This window comes from Patella vulgata, chromosome 1 (genome assembly GCF_932274485.2).
Source record: "Patella vulgata chromosome 1, xgPatVulg1.2, whole genome shotgun sequence".
Lineage (NCBI taxonomy): Eukaryota > Metazoa > Mollusca > Gastropoda > Patellidae > Patella > Patella vulgata.
Window position 1 is genome coordinate 74,726,644 of NC_065879.2, and position 20,568 is coordinate 74,747,211.

General features: G+C 34.0%; 2 protein-coding genes across 8 annotated transcripts in view; one reads left to right on the top strand and one right to left on the bottom strand.

Annotated features, from left to right (window-relative positions):
* Positions 1-7,518, bottom strand: part of LOC126812009 (glutamate-rich protein 3) — a 49,715-nt gene extending 42,197 nt beyond the window's left edge. For 6 of the 7 annotated variants that reach the window (XM_050538149.2, XM_050538138.2, XM_056099231.1 and 3 more), the window contains exons 1-4: positions 7,289-7,518; positions 5,944-5,967; positions 3,418-3,511; positions 825-1,022 (exon numbers count right to left, since the gene is read on the bottom strand). In XM_050538149.2, the coding sequence (XP_050394106.2) occupies positions 825-1,022; positions 3,418-3,511; positions 5,944-5,967; positions 7,289-7,326 (354 nt within the window). In that variant the 5' untranslated portion in view covers positions 7,327-7,518. The remainder of the gene's footprint in view (positions 1-824; positions 1,023-3,417; positions 3,512-5,943; positions 5,968-7,288) is intronic. The other variant, XM_050538127.2, reaches the window with a different exon arrangement.
* Positions 7,519-7,652: 134 nt separating this feature from the next.
* Positions 7,653-17,786, top strand: LOC126808731 (very-long-chain (3R)-3-hydroxyacyl-CoA dehydratase 2; the record flags this gene model as incomplete). The annotated part of the gene is made up of 7 exons (XM_050533670.2): positions 7,653-7,771; positions 9,209-9,326; positions 13,316-13,423; positions 14,345-14,466; positions 15,158-15,197; positions 15,720-15,858; positions 16,544-17,786. Coding segments are annotated over 7 exons (735 nt in total), but the record flags the coding sequence as incomplete, so codon positions are not given.
* Positions 17,787-20,568: the final 2,782 nt, after the last annotated feature.

Here is a 20,568-nt window from a genome sequence, read left to right on the forward strand (position 1 = left end):
ATGGTTGAGGAAGCGTGACACAGTGCAAAGGAAAGCTGCTTGACTAATTATAAACATTATTAATACCTCTAATCAATAAATTGATGACATATTTCTATACTTTGTCATGTACATTGATCATATTACTTATCATTACTTATTTGGTGCCCTAGTAGGGAAGGTCTAGCTTTGCAGAACTACCCCCACCCCACCCCGTCCTTAAAAAACAGTTACTTTGTAAATAAAATGAAAAAAAAATCAAACAAAATCCTGAAAACTAGAAAATCTATTTTCAATTCAAGATTAAGTAACACAACAATCTTTGATTATTTTTCTCAGATACTTGTATTAAAACTATATGGAACTGATCTTCAAAGGTCAGTGCTGTACACTGTTTGTTAGACAAAGAGGCACCAGTCTGGTTTATGTATAGTATATTTGACTATATTGTGAATTTTGGAGAAATGGATAAAGGTTGGAAATAAAATATCCTCTAGGGATGCAAGGAAATTTTAAAGTTAGGTGCATGTGGCAGACAGTGCTTATGACAAGTATTTATAACCAGAAAAGTAGCTAAGAATACAAAAAGGTGGATAGACTTTAAAAGCTATCAACTTATTTCTATGCCAAAATTGATTTCTATCATATCCATATATTATGTCTAAACAGTAAACACGTTTCTATCATTTTTCAAATAGAAAACAATTTTTTGGGGGTGTTTATAAGCGCAGGTGATGTTGACTATGAGATGGTGTGGGTGAATGAACACATACATGTAAAGTACAAGAACGAATGGCAAAAAACAGAACCATAAGAAATGTTTAAGAATTAATCTTCAAACTTACCCGCACACGTTGAACTAGCTCCATTTTTGCAATTTCTTCTAATTTTTGTTTTATAATATTTTGTCTATGGCGCTCTAGATCAAGTGTTTTTTCTACAATAGCCTGGGCTAACAGATTTTTAATGTGCTTCCTATGTTCTTTCCGTGCCGTATTTATTCTGTAGGTATTTTCAGATACAAGATGTCCACTGCGACTAATCTGTTATAAAAGAAATAAATGAATTTGTTTTAAAATGTAAAGATAAAATAGGGGTCACGGTAGTCAAGTGGTAGGGGACTGCATCTTGACTAGAATGTCCCTGGTTCCAATTCCAGGGTCGCCGAAGAAGAAACATTTGATTTTTTTCAAGCTTAGTTCCCATTTGTCAGGGGCAGTGCCTGTGGCACTTGCAAGGAAGAGTTGCCTAGTTCCAATTCCAGGGTGGCTGGAGAAGAAACATTTGATTTTTTTCAAGCTTAGTTCCCATTTGTCAGGGGCAGTGCCTGTGGCACTTGCAAGGAAGAGTTGCCTAGTTGTTTGGATAGGACAAAAACTGAGGACCAACTTTGTACATGTATGCTCTGGAATGCATGTAAAAGAACCTTTGTCAGGTGTAATTTAAGTAGGTGGAAATGTCTCTGCAAAATTCTGCTCCGTAGCTTTGCACATGTGACCATAAAAACAATAATCGTAGGTTAGTATATGCTGACAAGACATTAAACTCCAGTCCTATCCCTTATTGATAAAATAGCTACAACAGCACATATTTTTGTGAACTTTAAATTCATAGTTGGAGATTTGCACACTTAACTTCTAAAGACAAAACATGTTTAAAATTAAATTCAATGTATTCATTTCTTGTTTTATAGTCCTATAGGTCTCCCTTTAAATGTCTGAAGAGTATATGTCAACAAAGAAGATTTACAGACATAACAGCTTGTCATCAACTTGACTTTTTATAATGCCACAGTAAATATTGCCTACTGCGTAAAACAAGTCCATATTATTAAACAATATTTTATTAAATGCAGTGTTTGAGGGTTGCCACAAAGCAGAGGATTTGTAATGTATTAAATGTAAGGACAACAGTTTAGGCCTTGTAACTTGAAAGTTTAAAGTCAATGGAGAGGGGGCAACACAATTTTGATAATTTAGAGTTTAATATTTAAAGGGACATCTAATAGTGTTGATTAACTTATTTGTATCAATTTAAATTTGGTTTTAAAGATCCAATATCCCACATAACTTAGTTCTGTTACATTTAAAAAGAAAAATAATTATTTGTCTTCTCACACTCGGAAATCTGAAGCTTTAAGTTTATGAACTCTAAAATTTGTTCCAACTTGGCTCTGTAAATACTGAGAAAACTGAATTTTTTAGAAGGGGGTAGATATCCTGGACACACTATAGTTATAGTAAAATCTAGCTGGCTTAAGCACCTGTAGTTCACAGTTTGACTTTACTCGAATGATTAAAGGTCAAAAAGCAAATATTTATGAGAAACAGCTATTTCACAGTTAAATAGAAACTTAGGGGCTTTTTATTGATACTAATATTACTATAAGGGAAAAATGGCTCCTTAAAGATATATTTTCATTTTCTATGGTCATTAATTGCTATTATACGATGGCAAAATGTCTTCTAAATTAAATGTACATTCATGTTATTTAGAAGATATCGGCCAGTGCATCGTAGTATTGAATTCAAACTTCTTAATTCTTAAAGTGCACTGTTCAATGTTTACCCGTTTTGATTGATTTGGTTCAACTTTCCCAACATGGACATAAGACTTAATTATGTATAGTAATTGAATTGAACATTCTACATAATATTGAACTTAAAGATACATTATGGGAGATTAGATAAAGAGCTGGCAGTTCTCACTATAATAGTTAAAAACTAGATATTGTAAAGGGAGTTCGCTGAAAATTTCAGTCAAATTGATCCACTCTGATTGAACCGAGATTACAGCGATTGAATTTTCGGTCTATCTTCGCTCGATCATCATTACTAAAGTCGGTACGATAAAAAAGAACATAGTCTCGATTATCCATTTCATGATTAAATCATGAATGAAAGTTGAGCAGCGAATGGGATCCTAATCCAGTAAATATCGAGTTGATTATGGTCTGGATAAGTTAATTAATGTATAATTAATAATTTAGATAACATTTCAGGCCTAAAGAAAGACCTGCAATAGGCAGATTTAGCTCTTGCATAATGTATGTTTAAGTGTACAAAATTTTTTATAGCAGTATTTGAGTGACCAATCACGATTGAAATATGTCACTGCATGTGCACAATATTTATAATGTTGATAAGACAAAACTGAGATTTTATTTATACCCACCCCTAATTGTACTCATTTCTGCAGAACTGTCTGAAATCTATACTAATATTTGTGACTATCGTTTGTCTGTCTGTCTGTTCGGGGTTGGCGGCTACACTAGGTCTGCCCCGAGTCTGAAATTTGGGGTATAGGGGTAGCTCGGACCGGGGAGTAACATAGGCCAGGTGGCGTTAGTCTACCACTTCCGGTTTCGGAGTTATAACCCCCGAGCGAAGCCGGGCATTCTTCTAGTTTAATATAAAATATTTTAAAATGTTTACTGACCAGTCCAACTTTACGGAGATGTTTTCGTTTTCTGGCATTAGCAAAATATCCTGTTAGATGGCCATCTGTTAAACTATTATAGTTGGCCAGCGGGCTGCAACGAAAATAAACAATCAATTTAATTATTAAACTAATCAATATCATTTTTTTTTCGAGAGATATTTAAATATCATTGTCCATATTTAAAGATAGCTTACACATATTCACATATTATTATTAATACACAAATAATCATACATTTTTGGTAAAGTAACGAAGAAATTGCCATTTGCATTGTTCCGACAATGTCTAATTTTTCAAACAAATTGATTATTGAACAAAACAATGTTACTAATGATAGATTAACAACTCATGGTTTCGTTTGGATTAAAAAGAGGCCCATCAAAAGATTTTATTACCACTTTCAGCAAGGAATTTTGAACGAATGGAATTATCAATAATTTTCAGTAATTTTGTAACTTAATCTAATTCACTTTCATAACATGTGCCATACTAGATAGGAGAGTTTTGCCTAGGCAGCAGCATATTTGCCAACCCTTCTTCAGATTCCAACTGTCAAGGGTCTTTTAACGTGTTCAGCCAATTAATACCAAGATATTAAAATTATCATATCACAGTTGGTATTCATTTTAACCTTTTATTTGATAATAAAACCAAGATAAAAATATTAAATGTGACTTTCATGTTTAACACTTATTACAATACAATAAATACTGGTACTGGCATTTGTCTGAAATCTATCAAAGATTTATTTATAACTATAGGGAAAAGTTGGATGAAGATATTAATGAAACCAAATACCAGGTCATTAATAATGAAATGGAGTTTAACGTCCTACTGTTCTGCTCCTAACCTGGGCTAATGAAGATGGGGGTCATTAATAAGCACAATACTGAAATATTATAAAATATCACCCAACACTTTAATAATTTGACAGCGTGATTTGTAACCCCTGTTTAATTATAAATCAACTGTATCAACCTGTAGGTATATTGGGTTATCAGGTAGAATTAATTTAAATGACTACTAGGCACATCAACTGGTGAGAATTACGCTCTACACGCTATGTAAAACTGGGATCTTTCATGACTATTCCTATCTAGGAATTTAATTAACTTTTATTACAGTAGCTGTATGGTTAGATTACTAGGCTAGAGCATGCGATTACAATTCAAGGTGATTATATGACATGTTTTAAGATATTATATTGTCTTGACATCCCAACATGACCTCATTCATTTTTAAGTCCTTAAAGAATATCATATATGTATATATATATTTTTTAAATTCAGTAGGTTTTAAGTTATTTTGGTACATGTCAACTTATGGTGACTTGATTTTCAGATAAAACTGCATGTGATGTAAGGGGCAGATCCAATGAGAGGTTGTTACATTATTGGACTTTTTCTCTTTTATTTTTGGGAAAACCACCCCTTGTATCTGTTACTGAAACCAGAAACAATGAAACAAGTGCTACACTGTGTAATTAACAATTGTAGGTACACTGTGTAGACACTTGTAGGTACACTGACTGTATAGATACTTGTACACTGTGTAGACACTTGTAGGTACACTGTGTAGACACATGTAGGTACACCGTGTAGACACATGTAGGTACACCGTGTGATTGACACATGTACAATAATATAGGTAATTTGAATCTGATTAACATAAAAAATGTTGTGAAAATTAATATCCATGAAATCTCTGCACAGTTAAAGAGGATTATATGGTGATTATCTCACATGGATATAAAAGGGATTATTACAATAAATCCCTGCTTATTCATGAATAATGGCAGACATGTTGAACTGATTTTTAAAAATTATTCAAGATTAATCTCTGCATACAGTTAAAATCCATTCAGTGATTTGATCTATAATTCCAACTGTCTTACCCTGCCACATAAATCCCCTCTCTTTGTCATTATTCATAATCATTTAGGTTTTTTATTAAATGTATTCTTCAAAAGATTATAAATTTTACAAATTCTAAAAAATCTAGAACAATTTAAATATAAAAGTGAATTATTTATAAACAAAATTTTTTGTTTAATAAAATGTTATGCATAAACAAAATCAAATCATCCTCAAATAATATTAGATCTCTCTAATATTTATGTCATGGATATAAAAGCTATTGTGATGTCATTATGACTGTGATGTCACTCTAAGACACCATTTGTCTATGATGTCATATACCATTCATTCTTGCAGCATCTAAAACTAATTACCAGTATAATTCATAATGAGGGTAATATTAATAAGGCTAATTATCTGCATTGGAATTGTATGGAACTAATAAGCTAATTACAAGTAATTGGATAATTAGTCTAAATCAAAGCATGTTCTGTCACAGCAAACTATTTATAAATAAAAAATCTATAGGCTTCTTAGATTAACAAAATATAATTTGCAATTCTTTGAAATCTATATCATCTATTTATTTAAGCCATTGGGATCTCTTAATAAAGAAAAAAAAAACAAAAAAAAACAACTAACAGCAGGAAGGTTATTTATGACTTACTCAGGTTGCTTTTCAATCCAAGGCCTGATATAAAATCATACTTTATATAGTTTATAACAAAATATTCTTCAAATAAATACAAACAGGGAACATATTTAATTGTAAGTGCCGATATTTTTCTGCTGAGTAGTAAATAAAATATGTTTTGATATATTTCATTATACTGGGGCCGGTGGGGGGGGGGAATGGCCGCGTGCTGTATCATAAGGTCTGTATTGAGTCATCTGGCATGGTTTCAAATCCCCGGTTGTACGTGACAAGAAGTAGGGTCGCCTCTCCAACATCGTAGGTTTTCTCCAGGACCTCCCTTTTCCTCCCACTGCTAAAGACCCCTACACACAAGCAAATTATTGAAATAAAATTGAACCATGTGTTAGTCCAGAAATGACCTAGTTTGTGGCCGGTGGATGTTAAACCCCATTTCTCTCTCATTATACTGTACAGTAAATATTACATGCAGTGTATTGCCTATTTACCCACTATATAAACTTGCTATTTGTCACAGAAACATGCTCATATTTGGTTGAACCTTCATCATGTCTAGTTTGCATGAATTTTCCTTGTTCAAGGATTTGAAAGCTGCCATTGAGACCTAGCTATCAATAACAGAGGTTCATATTCTTGACAGCGGTTTGGGGTTATTAATTTGAATTCTGACAAAAAAAAAGAAGACAAAATTTGTAGTCCAATATACTTCAAATATTTTTTGGGGACTGATCTGCAATGATGGGATGAATCATGGTATAAATGTGCACTATCCTATAAGATGTGTGATATACTCCGGATTTAAATATGAATTACTTAATATTGCATATAATACTGTGGATGAACATGTAATATCAATATACAGGTTATTGAATATTGCATGGCAACTACATAAGAGGATATTTAATATGTAATGCAAATTTACAATGCATTAATATCAACATATAATCTTTTTTTCAGTTACTACGGTATATAATTATCCACAGATAAATATGGCATATTGGTCAATCATTTTGATAATAGGTAGATCTTAAATCATTTTTTTTATTTTTAATATTTTTTCATAAAAATTAAAAAAAGAATATCAAGGCCTGGACCTAAGTCGCTTGAGATACCGGTAATAATAGGGTTTTTTTTAAAATTTGTTGGCAGGCTCATATCATATAATCTTACAAATTAACCGTCGACATCGCTGACAATACTTCTGGTTTCATTCATAACCAACTGCTAATAATTAAATAATAATTCACAAAAATAGTTAGTTGTTTGATTTGTCGTAGCCTATTGTGAAAGATACCATCAACGTTAATCGTTCGTACGTAGGAATAAAATAATCATCAGCAGAAATAGAAATACATACCCCGGGCCTTTTTCTGTCTCAGTCATAAGGTGGCTCATTTTGGCCGAAATTAATCCAAAACCTCTCGACTAGAAAACGAAATAAACAATCAATCCAAATGTAACCCAAATCTCATCATCAGCTTGGCATATTTTTCACATTCCCCGTGTTAAAATTCACGAATCTTTCATTATTATGTGTCAATACGGCATCAAAACATTTCGTCGCCGGGGTAGGTCACGTGATCAAACTTTTCCTGTCGTCATCGATCAATAATCACGTGACGTGAAACTATTTGGATTCTTGAACCGGTTTCAGTTAGCGTTATCTGGATAGTCTCGATTAGAGATTTGTCTTTATTTTTGATTTGTGATAATCACGACTACATTCAGTTATTTTTAGAATTAACATGGCCCCCAAAACAAGCAAGCCCGCTGAAAGCAAGGGTCAAAATATTATTATTCGGTTGTATTTAATAATTTATAATATAGCGCAGCTTGCAGGGTAAGTCCAGGAACAGAAGAAAATGATAGATTCGTTTAGATTCTTTATTTCAATTGCAGATTCGCTGAAAACAACTCGTACAAGATGAGGACTTAACGAATGCAAATGTACTCAGGGGGAGGTAACCCATGTCAAAGTCCAAAGTGAAACAAACCTCACAAACCTCTTTTTTGCTCATGAACGATTAAAGGGCCATTATGTAACAGTTCTCGCTGTAATAGTTAGAAAATAGATAATAAAGAGGGTAGCTTGGAAATTTCATCAAATTACTTCACTCTGTCTCTGCTGAGTCGAGTTATCTGCCTCGTGAGTCGATTGCCATGATATGCATGACATTGCTAGTGCTACTACTGACTATGTTGTTACAATAATAAACAAAGCCTTGATTATCCATTTTCACGTTAAATCATCAACAGCATAACATATTTATTTAAATCTACGTAAAATCGGAGCAATGCCAATAGGTAGATTTAGCAAGAGCATAATCAACTCTCGATGTCATCGGATGGCTCCGATATTTAGTAGTTTTGAATATGTTTTGTTGTTGATGAAATAATCAAATAAATGGGTATTCAAGACTTTGTTTATTATCGTAACAATCGTAGTAATGACAATCGAGGCAAGATTATTTATTGAACATGTATCGCCGACAACTTGGCTCACACTCAAGAGTCTTAGAGTGAAGTAATTTGACTGAATTTTTCCGTATATTCCGTTTTCATTATCTATTTTGTAACTATTATAGCGAAAACTGTCAGCTCTTTATCTAATCTTACCTAATGTTGCCTTAATGTCTAATTAATAATTTATATAACATTTAAAGCCTAAAGAAAGACCTGCCTGTTTGAGATAGCCAATAAATTATGAATAAATTATTTTTTTTTTTCAAATAACAGAAGATGGGGCTGTTTAGAAGACTCTGGTCCTAGCACAGCTGACTTGAATACTCAAGCTGTAATTGTGCCTTAACTATTGCAAAAATGCACATTATCTTCAAACACTGCAGTCAAATTTCCCAACTGCCACGACCAGATTTTCAAAATAAATAGAGCAAGTAGGCTGATAATCGTATCACTGACTTTGATTTGACACTGTTGATGGACATTATTTGAAACAGTGCTAAAGTTCTATACTTCATTTAAGTGATTTTAACTTTATTTCAAAATTTTGTCATTGTAAGATTTAATTTTCAAAACGCCAAATGCTACATATAAGGGTTTATGAGGGTAAATATAATACTTCCAATCTGAGCTAAAAAAATAAACAGCTAAGAAAACCCCAAATTAAAATTAAAATGTATTTTAATCAGTCATCTGCTTTGGTAAAGATACCTCACCCATCAGCCCATGTGCTTTTTAACCAGCTATTTCCCTTTGCCATTCTCTGGGTTCTATAAAATGAGTCATTTAATTGACATGCTTTATGATATACTTTCAGATGGGCCTTTCTTATGTTTAAAATGGTTCAATTCTGGTTGAAAAATAAGACACATATTGGATTATATCAGGAAGTAGAACAGATTGTCCAGATATTTCAAACAGCAGCTATTTTAGAGGTAAATTACCAGATACCATTGTTTCTTATTAAATCAACAATGGTTATGTTTCCTCACTAATATTCCAAATATTTCAGCTCATTTAAACATACATGCAATCTAAAAAAATATTTTGGGTTATTTTTTCGACCCTTTAAAATTATTTTTTTGTGAAAGTATATTTATAATAACCAATAAAAATCAAATTATGAACTCAAATTACCTACATTTGTACTAAGTGTACACCAAAAAGTTAAGCAAGTTAATTATTACAAAGTGTCAACTACTTAGTCTGACGATACTATCTTACACGTAGATGTGCTTCACAAACATTACTAGATAATGGAGGCTATATTAATTAAAACGTGTATATTGTTGTTGAAAAACTTCCTGTACTCCAAGTCACATAAATGGCTGTTAACTACCGTATTTTTCGGTGTATAAGGCGCATGCGTAGATAAGGCGCAGGGCGACTTTGGTAGAGGTGTTTCAGGAAAAAAAAAATATGCGTGGCTTAGGCGCACCCTTTCCCAGCGCGTGTGAAACTCGTGCCATAGCATATGTGACTCAAATCCACCTGCGATCTCCAGTAACTAGGTCAAACTCTATTGTTTACAGTTATAATAATTACCGATATTTAGCCGTATCAAGCTTTATATAATTATATTTCTTTATGAAATAAATTGCTTTTGTTACATTTGTTTATATTAATTATAACACGCAATTGCATTATTGCATAACTTTCAGCTGTAATTCTGTTGCTCGTACGGTAGTGAAATTGTCATTCAAGTCCCGCCCACAACAAACATGGCCGTCTATTACATCGTGTTAAATTCGTGAGTAATTGTCTGTGATAAATGAATCGGTTTTGATGATAAACAAATTAAATAATACCTGTAGAAATAATATATCATGATCAGCTACTCACAACTTAAATCCTGACTACCGGTAAAAGAGAAACAACAATTCCAGTTTACTCCAAGTTATGCAAACAACTGACAAACGATAGCGTCTGTTGCCCCGCCCACTTCACGCGTCATGACAATACCCAGATTGTAGCCATTTAGATCTATCAGTAAAATAATACAATAGCATTTTTAATACCAATCAAAAAAACAATGATTTTGTCAATTACAAACAATTTCATAAAGAAAACGGTAACAACTCACTGGTAGATAATTAACTATACTGGTAAAATAATACAATAGCATTTTTAATACCAATCAAAGAAACAATGATTTTGTCAACTACAAACGACTTCATAAAGAAAACGATAACAACTCACTGGTAGATAATTAACTATACCGGTAAATTATAACAATGGGCCAATCACTGAATCCATGTTGAATGAAAACCGTCGGTAACTTAAAACGGTTACTAAAAGACAGTCTTGCTCAAAGAAAACACCCCGATGTATATAAAACACCAGTGAACATTCCATCATTCTTAAAAATTATTTATTCAGAATGGCTACGAGACGAACCGCTTATACCGCTAAGGAGAAGTTGAGGGTAATTAGTTACGCTGAAGCACACGGTAATAGGGCCGCGGGTCGTGAATTTAGTTTGGGGGAGTCAAACGTGAGACGTTGGAGGGCGATGAAGGGGAAACTTACCGACATGAAACCTAGTAAAGAAGCGAATAGGTGGAGCGCCGCACGTTATCCTCAAATTGAGAGAGAATTGGTAGACTATGTGAATGAGAGGCGTCAAGAAGGTTTGCCCGTTTCGACAACAGAAGTCAGACTAAAGGCACTATTGTTGGCAAAGGGCAAAGCCAAATATGCAAGTTTCAATGCAACATCAAGTTGGGTGTACAGATTTCTGAACCGACACGACCTATCAATTCGTAGAAGAACACATATATCACAGAAACTACCACAAGATTTTGACGACAAACTAACCAGTTTTCAAAAATTCATCATTAATCTAAGATCCAAGCATGATTACACCCTGGATCAGATAGGAAATGCAGACCAGACCCCACTGACATTTGATTTACCAAGTAACACAACAATCCACAAAACAGGAGAGAAGACAGTCAACATTAAAACAACCGGCAACGAAAAGAACAGATTCACAGTGATGTTGGCCTGTACAGCAGATGGCGGAAAATTACCACCTTACGTCATATTTAAAAGAAAGACCCTACCTAAAGGCATGATATTTCCAAAGGGCATTATAGTAAAGACACAGGAAAAGGGTTGGATGGGCGATAATTTAACAGCTGATTGGCTTGAAAATGTATGGGGGAAGAGACCTGGAGCTTTGAGAAAAAAGAAGGGCCTTCTTGTATTGGATGCCTTTAGATGTCATCGATCTGATCGGTGAAGACAGACCTCAAGAGGAAGTACTCTACTCTACCGACTTAGTCATCATTCCTGGGGGTATGACCAGTATGCTTCAACCATTAGATGTATCAATAAATAAACCAATGAAAATAAAACTTAGACAGATGTGGTCCGACTAGATGGCAGGCGATGAACATTCGTATACGAAAGGGGGCGCCAGACGAAAACCCGAATTAAACGTTATATGCACTTGGATACTAGAGGCGTGGAAGTCGATCAATCCAGAAATCATTATTAAATCCTTTAAGAAATGCTGCATATCAAATGCTATGGATGGGACAGAAGATGACATGTTATGGGATGAAATGGTAGAAAAGGAGCCAGCAAATAAAAGAAGAAAGGTGGTGGAAGAAGATGACGACGACAATACTCAAGATGACATCGACATTTACTACACAGACGAAAAAGTACCAGGACTTGAAGACGCCGACATTCTTCGTATTTTTGAGGAAGAGGACGAAGAAGAAGAATTTAATGGTTTTACCAAAGCAGATATCAATATAAAATAACTTTAAAATAAAACAAAAAGTGATATCTCAAATCTATACGTGTCTAAAACTGTGCCGTGCTATAAACCGAAGAAGCTGTATGTATGTTATATCCATATTTTATTATATCTATACTGTGCCTATAACTATGCTGTGCTATACTGGTGAACCTGTTTGTTTTTATTATATGTTTTTATTATACTTGTGTTAATTTTTTATGTCATTAAAATATATTTTAGTCGATGGCTTAAATTTGTTCTGTTCTTCGATATATTCTGCAAGTTTAACTGTAATCCCGCCCATTAACGCTGTCATTGTAACAGACAATACCCATAACCTATGGTATAATGAGCGTGTGCTCAATGGAAATTACCCTTCTAATAGCCAATGAAAACTCTTTGTCTGTCGTAAGCCCCGCCTTTTCGTCAACTTGACTGATATCACCGTTAACGACACACTGTTTGGATTGCCGACAGTGGCTAACTGTACTGGTAAACGGATTAGCAGAAATATATGTCATCAAATACGCAGGAATAATAGAAATATTAACGAGAATTTTGCAGATATTGTTAGCACTGTCGTTTATGACTAACGGTATACAGAAAAGCCGGAATAATAGAAATATGACTAACGGTATACGGAAAAGCCGATACCGTATCTTAAATGGCCGCCATATTTATTGCACGAAAAATGACGACATCGGAATGTCGGAATAGCAGAAAAATATGTCATCTAATTATTTACGATATCTTTGCAGATATTTTAATAACACTAAACCGCTATTGACCCATATTGTTGCCACTGTCGTCTATGACTAACGGTATACGGGATATCGGTATGGGAAATGGCCGCCATCTTTATTGCTGTTGTCGATATGATCAACTTCAGACCTCGATGTTGACACACAGAAAAGCCAAGATTTGCTAAATACTATGTATTAGGCGCACCCCTTCTAGAAAATAAAATACCTGGTAAAAAAAGTGCGCCTTATACACGCCGAAAAATACGGTATTGAGGTAATTTTAGGCTATATATGGAGCAGTAATTTAGAAAATGATGTAAAAGGATCCCTTTTCTCTCATTTATTCATAAAACTAGGGTATATACTTGTATATACCACTCAGGTACTAAAGAGGTAAACATGATATTAAATATTATCAATTTATTTATAGGTTTTACATTGTGCTGTAGGATTTGTGAAATCTAGTGTTGTTTTAACAGCATTTCAAGTTGCCTCTAGAGTATTTTTAGTTTGGGGTGTGGTCTTCAGTGTTAAACAGGTAGGTATATGCACACAGACAATCTCATGGAAGTATTTTTTATACGCCCACATTTTTATGTGGATGTATATTGTTGTGGCCCCTGTCCGTCCAGACGTCCACAATTTGTTTGTGGACACTCTACAGGTCACAATTTTTATCCGTGGTCCCCAAAAACTTTTAAATATATCACTGTTACATCATTATGATGGTTGAGTTTAAATTTCATGAAATTGGACCGAAACTGCCGGACAAAATGGCCGCTCCCTGTACGCAAATAAGTAATATCAAGGGTGTGATCCAATTTTAATGGTTCCTTCAAACCTGGATTATTTCCCCTGTTTGAACAAAAAATGCGATTTTAGCTTGTTGACCCTCTAGAAGTCAAATTTTTATCCGATTTTAAAAATCATTACAATACTTCATCGTAACACCCTGATGGTGATTGAGTTTGAATTTTGTAACAATCGGACCGTAACAATTCTTGATGAAACTTAAAATATATGTTAATATCTCAAAGATCTCAGTTCCTTTGGATATGTACACATATCAGACCATAACTTAATGGATTATGATCCCTGATTGTACCCTCTAGAGGTCCCAATTTTTGTCCGAATTTTGATGAAACTTAAAAAATATATTTATATCCCAGAGATCTTAGTCCCTTTCGATATTCATGCATTTCAGACCATAAATTCTTGGATTATAGCCCCTGATTGTACGAAAAATCGCATTTTTTTTTTTTAGCTTGTTCTCTAACCATCTCTTGCAAAATGTGTCTGTGTCTTGCCTGGCAACTGCTGGTTTATTGATATATCAACACAAGTCCTAAATTAAAACTGCATGAGAAAAAATGAAACAATTTAAGACTCTATTTGATAGCAAATTAGGAAATATTAGTCAGTGATGTATATACAAACGTTATGTTTTAATATATTTTAGGTTCAATCCAGTCCGTCCGTTGTTTTGTTTTTGTTGGCGTGGAGTTTAACAGAAATTATTCGTTACTCATTTTATTTCTTTTCTCTGATTGGCAGTGTTCCATATTTACTTGTTTGGTGTAGGTAAGTGGAATTGTGATTTTCTTTGCTATTTTCAAGAGTGAGGCTATCCTTAAGACTTACTTGTTTCCGTTGAACTGATTTTTTATCGGTGATCACAATCTATTAACAGCATTCACACAACTATGTTAGCCCATACAGATGTCTAATAAATTGTTTCAATGGCATTTTGTAATTTTGCTCAAAATAAGCAGTTACCCCATCCGACTAGAGTGCAATATATCGAACAGCCACAAGAAAATTTGAATCTGCATTTACAAAATCTCATAGATTTGCACCAATGAAGTGAATGACAAATTGAAAAGTCTCCACCCCCTCTCCCCCTTTAATTCCTAGCAGAAGATAATGCATTAGTATCATATACAGATAAACCACAGGAGAGCTCTAGATTATGAATGTTACTTCAAGACATGCCATTAAGTTTGAATTTAACCCAGATTTTTGACTTAGTCTTGACATATCCATTTTCTTGTTGAGGAAATGTATTTTACATATTCGTACATAAAGTAAAAGTTAACAAGGTAATGTCATGTCAACCGATTTTTACATAAACATTAACAAGAAAACATCATGTCAGCATATTCTTACATAAAGTAAACATTAACAAGAGAATAACAGGTTATAATCCTTATTTACATATTTTTTTGTATCAAATTAGATATTTTTTTAATGATTCAAATTGATCTATTTGTAGATATACGTTTTTCATCATACTTTATCCAATTGGTGTTCTGGTAAGTATATTTACAACTGCATCGAGAGATTACTTTATATAAGCTGCGGTTTTTAGATAATATAATTATATATATTGTATAATATGCAAATATTTATTGAATAAATAGTCTTAGAAAAGAAAACTGCATGTAATTAGATATAAAGGGCCAAACAGCACCACATTGACAAAATGGTTGAAGGGGTATTATCAATCACAGTACGACTGACTACTGCTTAAATTGTATAGCTGCTTGCCTGTAGGTCTTGTTACCTAGCAACTATCTCCAAAATACATAGTTAACCTTGCATTGAAATAACTAGTGTCCTGTTGGAAATTAATTTCAAGACTGCAGTGTAAATCATCTATATGCTAAGCTCTATGTTTATGAAGCATCACATTTAAAGAACATCAGAAAATATCTGAAGTTGGATCAACTGATCTTTTTTGACATGCTTAAGGATTTCTCCATCCAAGTCAGTGCAGTGTAAAGTGTGAGTAATTGTTTATTACTTAATTAACAGAGTGAATGTATTGTTTATAGGGTGAATTGTTGACTATATGGGGTGCTATACCAGTTGTTAAAGAAACCAACTTATACAATCTAGACCTACCTAATCAATATAACATGGCATTTAATTTCTTCTATTTTCTCTGGTTCGTAATACTCATGTACATACCAGGTAAGTTGTCATCTTTAATACAGTTTACACTTCTATTTATGTACAAACTGCTGTGAAAATTAATTAGTTGTCCAGCATGTATAACCATTTGAAAAGCCATCTGGATAATGTAATAATGAGAGTCACATAAAAATGTAAACATTACATGACAGTAATTCCTCGTTAGAGGTACCCAAAAGTTGTGGTAGGAAAATAACGTTGGCACATAAAATTAGGATGTTAAATCCCATTTCATTTCCTGTAGTCCGGATAAACGTACACCAGGAGATGTTACAACACAATCTTATTAAATATGACCAACTGTTTAGAGATGTTTATTTGTTTAAAATATAGATCCATTTATAAAGCTGGAATCTTGTTACTTGAGTAAAATAAGTTCTATGACACCACCCAGCTTGGATTCTTGATTTACAGTCTTGATATGCCATAATCTTGGTTGTCATTGTTGATTTATGAATCGGTTCTTTCGACATTCAAATTCCATTTACTTGTCTTTTTGTCTCCTGATTTGACTAGTCTGTAATGATGGCATCTACATGTAACCGTATGGCTTACTGTGGATACTTCACATGAATGAAATAAATGATGAAATAAATCTTCCATTACCCAAGCCCCATATCCCACCCCTCTCCCTATCGTTAAAAATTTATTTTGAAATTTCTACACCCGATAATATTCATTTCAGTATTTCCACAGTTATATCTACACATGTTACGACAGAGACAGAAGATTGTAGGTGGTAATTCTAACAAAGTTCGTTCTAAAACTGATTAATAATTCTTATAACAGCATTCATTTAACTTGATATCAGGGTTAACATTTATAATTTAAAGGTTGTAGACTATCTACATAATAGCTCTTTTTTTTGTGTGTGTCCTGGTTGATTTTTTAAAATCTTTTTCTATTTTTATACTAAAATTATATATGACAATATATATGTTGAGATAATATGAAGGAATTTAGCGCTTGTTGGGCTATCTAAATATAGGAGTTGATTATGAACAGATTTTAAGCTCAAACACCAAAGAGTTGATGGCTTTGCATAGTTGATGTAATACAAATCAGCCAATATAGCCAAGATATGGGCAAGCATGTGTCACATTATCTGTAACATGTTGAGAAGTTTGCAAATTAATGTGACAAACGATATCATTTCGCAAGACAGATCATGAAAAAATGAAATTAAAGCTTGTTTAGTTGATCTAAATCTGCATAATGCTCTTTAAGTAAAACCTTGTGGGTTTTCTCTGGGTCCTCCGGTTTCCTCCCACTGCTAAAGACCCCTATGCGCAAGCGAATTATTGAAATAAAATTGAACCATGTGTTAGTCCCAAAATGACCTAGTTTGTGTCGAGTGGACGTTAAACCCCATTTCTCTCTCTCTCTCTCTTTAAGTTTAAGTAAAGCCTTTTATTTCTGTTATTTGTTCTACCTATAAAATCATATCTTCATCATGCTGCAGTTTAACCATATGAAGAAACAGCCTTAAATTGATCATCTTTGTTGATTTGATTGTTAATTATTATTTGAGTTGCTATCATGACAAATTGAGTATGTAAAATTTGAACAAATAAGCTTATACTGTAGGCAAAGGGTAGATTTTAGACACATCTAGATTTGCTGTCATCAAACACCACCAATGTGATTAATACTCGAGCCAGTATATTAAAGTATATGTATAAATTAAATTAATATTTTATATGTGAACTTCAGTAAATATTTTTTAACTTTTATAGCATGGCCATCAGCCATTCAGTAGGTACATTTAGGTAAATTGTGAAAATAGCTGGCAATGTTTAGAAACTTGCATTTATTTATACTTTATAGTAATAGGATGTGTTCTATATCAAATAATATTTGAATTTATCATCTATCTTACTGTTTATTCAATTGCATTATCATATCCTAATAAAGTCATTTTATTGAAAGTCTGCTTATTATTGATAATGTTATAAACATGTACCTGTAGTCTTTATTATACATGTAGTCCTTATTTAATGACTGAATTGGGAATCATGTGGCTAAGTGGGTAAGACGCTGGCTTGCTAGTCTGGAGGTCGGGTGTTCGATCCCTGCATTGGCTGAGAAAGTTCATCCAGATTTTCCGGCGTGGTTTCCCCTTGTCAGTGATACAGGACAGAGGGCCTGACAAGGACAGCTGTCTAGTCGTTCGGATGGGACACATTGGCGTGCACGTAAAAGATCCCTTGGCAGTTGGAATTCTATATAAGGGTAGGCCCGTCTTCATTAGTCCAGGTTAGGAGCAGAACAGTAGGACATTAAACCCCATTTCATTTCATTTAATGATTGAATTAAGGTAATTAAAAACACAACTTTGAAATGTCATACAGCATTTAATTATTAGGCTTGCTTGATTTGTCCGCCAATAAGCGAGACGGTTTGTACAAGGCGTAAGCTGGTCAGGTTACCGTATCAGAGCAAATCAAATGATCCGGCTGATAATAAATTTGGCGTTGGATAATATTATAATATTAAACCGGTAACATGACATGTTTTAATAACAATAGGTTGCCAGGCAACGAAACATACGCCCACAGCAGCTAAAGCGTCCGTGCAGTCAACAAGAGTTGTCGCATATTTTTACTTTTTTCGGTAATGAAACATTTATGATACAATAAAATCTGATTAAAAGTAACAACTCATTAAGTAATTATCAAGTTCTGTCACATGCTAACGTTTAGAATACGAAACATTTAATATCATGGATTTAGCTGTTCATCAAACTCTGTGTATCAATCTGAAGTCAATCGGATGATAAATTTGGCCATTACGCTGGCAGTAATTATCGCTGAAAATCAATAGGCTTCTTCGTCTCATGACCTTAAACACTGTATATAAATTTAAAGTCAATCGGATGTTAGCTTTGGCCTCTAGAGCGTCCACAAGCAATTGTGGACGTTGGACCGATGGATGGACGGACGGACGGGGGCGACAACAATATACGACCACATTTCAATGTGGGTGTGTAAAAACAGTATTCATGAAAGCATTACTATAAGTAAGTGACCGCAAAATAATACAGAAAATTATTTGTAGTATTACCAAAAAAAAATATTAAATAAATGACATATGAACACCTGGTTTTACGTAGCCTTAATTCAACTTTAAAGCATTTGGTTTAATTTTAACGCTTTAATATTCCTAACTAACATGAATTTTATGTTCATCATCTTGCGCCGGTGATCGCCGCTGCCGACAAAGCGGCGCATTCGGCGTACGCCGCGGCCGAATTTTTGTCGACTTCTGGTTAAATCAAGTGACCTCGCCGGGGAAACTGCCGAACTGTGGTCAGCCGGTATGCGCCAGTATGGATAAATCAAGCAGGGCCATTGTCAGTAGCTATGATGACACCTAGCTATGATTTGATTGAGTGACTAATTAGCAAATTAAATGTTACAAATTAATACTATTTGTGAGCAGTAAAATACAACAATAAACTGCAAATTCTATTACTAAGTAGAATAAAAAAAAAACAGAAGCAAGGTGAGAAGTTGTTCCTGCACTAGCTACGAGAACGTAACTAAAAACGCTGAGATATACTGATGTGCTTGTTTTTAGCGACGATTGGATGCCTTTAGTTCCAAGTGGCAAACTCAGTTTCTTTATTAATGCATGTACCATCTTAAAAATAAGTTAATTTTATACTATTAGTACTTATTACACATACGCAGTCCAATCTACTGAAACAACATTCATTTATCAGCAAATATTGACAATAAAGTAAATCGAGCATTGGTTTTTATCAAAATTGATTCGGACGTTCATAATTACGGCTATTACTACTGTGCAACTCTGATCAGATTAGTACTTTGATTGACTATTGCACACGAGGCCTTGCCTTTATTTGTTACAGACATAAATTTAAAATGTCGGAAAAAGCATTCTACTGTCGCTTTGATTTAAAAAGAGGGGATTTGCACCCCAGTCAGGTAGGATTATATGCTTAATTGTAGTTGGGTGTGGCAGAAATATTATAAATAACAATAATCAATCTTTGTTTTGATGAAAAGTATGTCAATTTTGTTTACTAATGCCGGATGCGAATCGCTCCCACATTTGCTATGTTGAAGTTAATAGGACCTCGAAACACGGAGGGTTGAGAGATGAGGTTTGTTATCTATTCCTGCACATGCATGTGACTTATAGACAGGTTTATCCAGAAATAAGGTGATTGTTCCACAGTGTATGTTAGTATTTCTTTGTAAATGTATTAATATGATGGATTACAAGGGCCACCCATACACAATTAAGTTATGTTTATAGCACAGCTTTCATGAGTTAACGGGTTTAACCAGAGGTCGTAGGCCTCTCTTCTCTATATGATTTCTACTAAAACCAGTGCAAATCAGCAAAGTTGTGCAATAACTTTGTCACATGTTCAATATGTCTAGTTATTGCACGGTTAAGCTCCACCCAATCCACTTATTCACTGAAATGTCTGTAACTTCATGAAGATTCCTGGGTTATGAGTGTCCTGCAGTAGTCGAACGCAACTGGATTTACGACTACAATGTTCCGAATTTAAATCCCAGTGTGCCGACAGGATTATTTCAAGTCAAACCTGCTGGGTTGAGCTCGATGTCTGACAAAAATAAAATGCCTGTTTAGACAGGACTACCCCCCCCCCCCCTCCATTGACAAATTTGTGTGCACTCAATAGATTCCAACCAAACTGGTTGCTTTACCCTG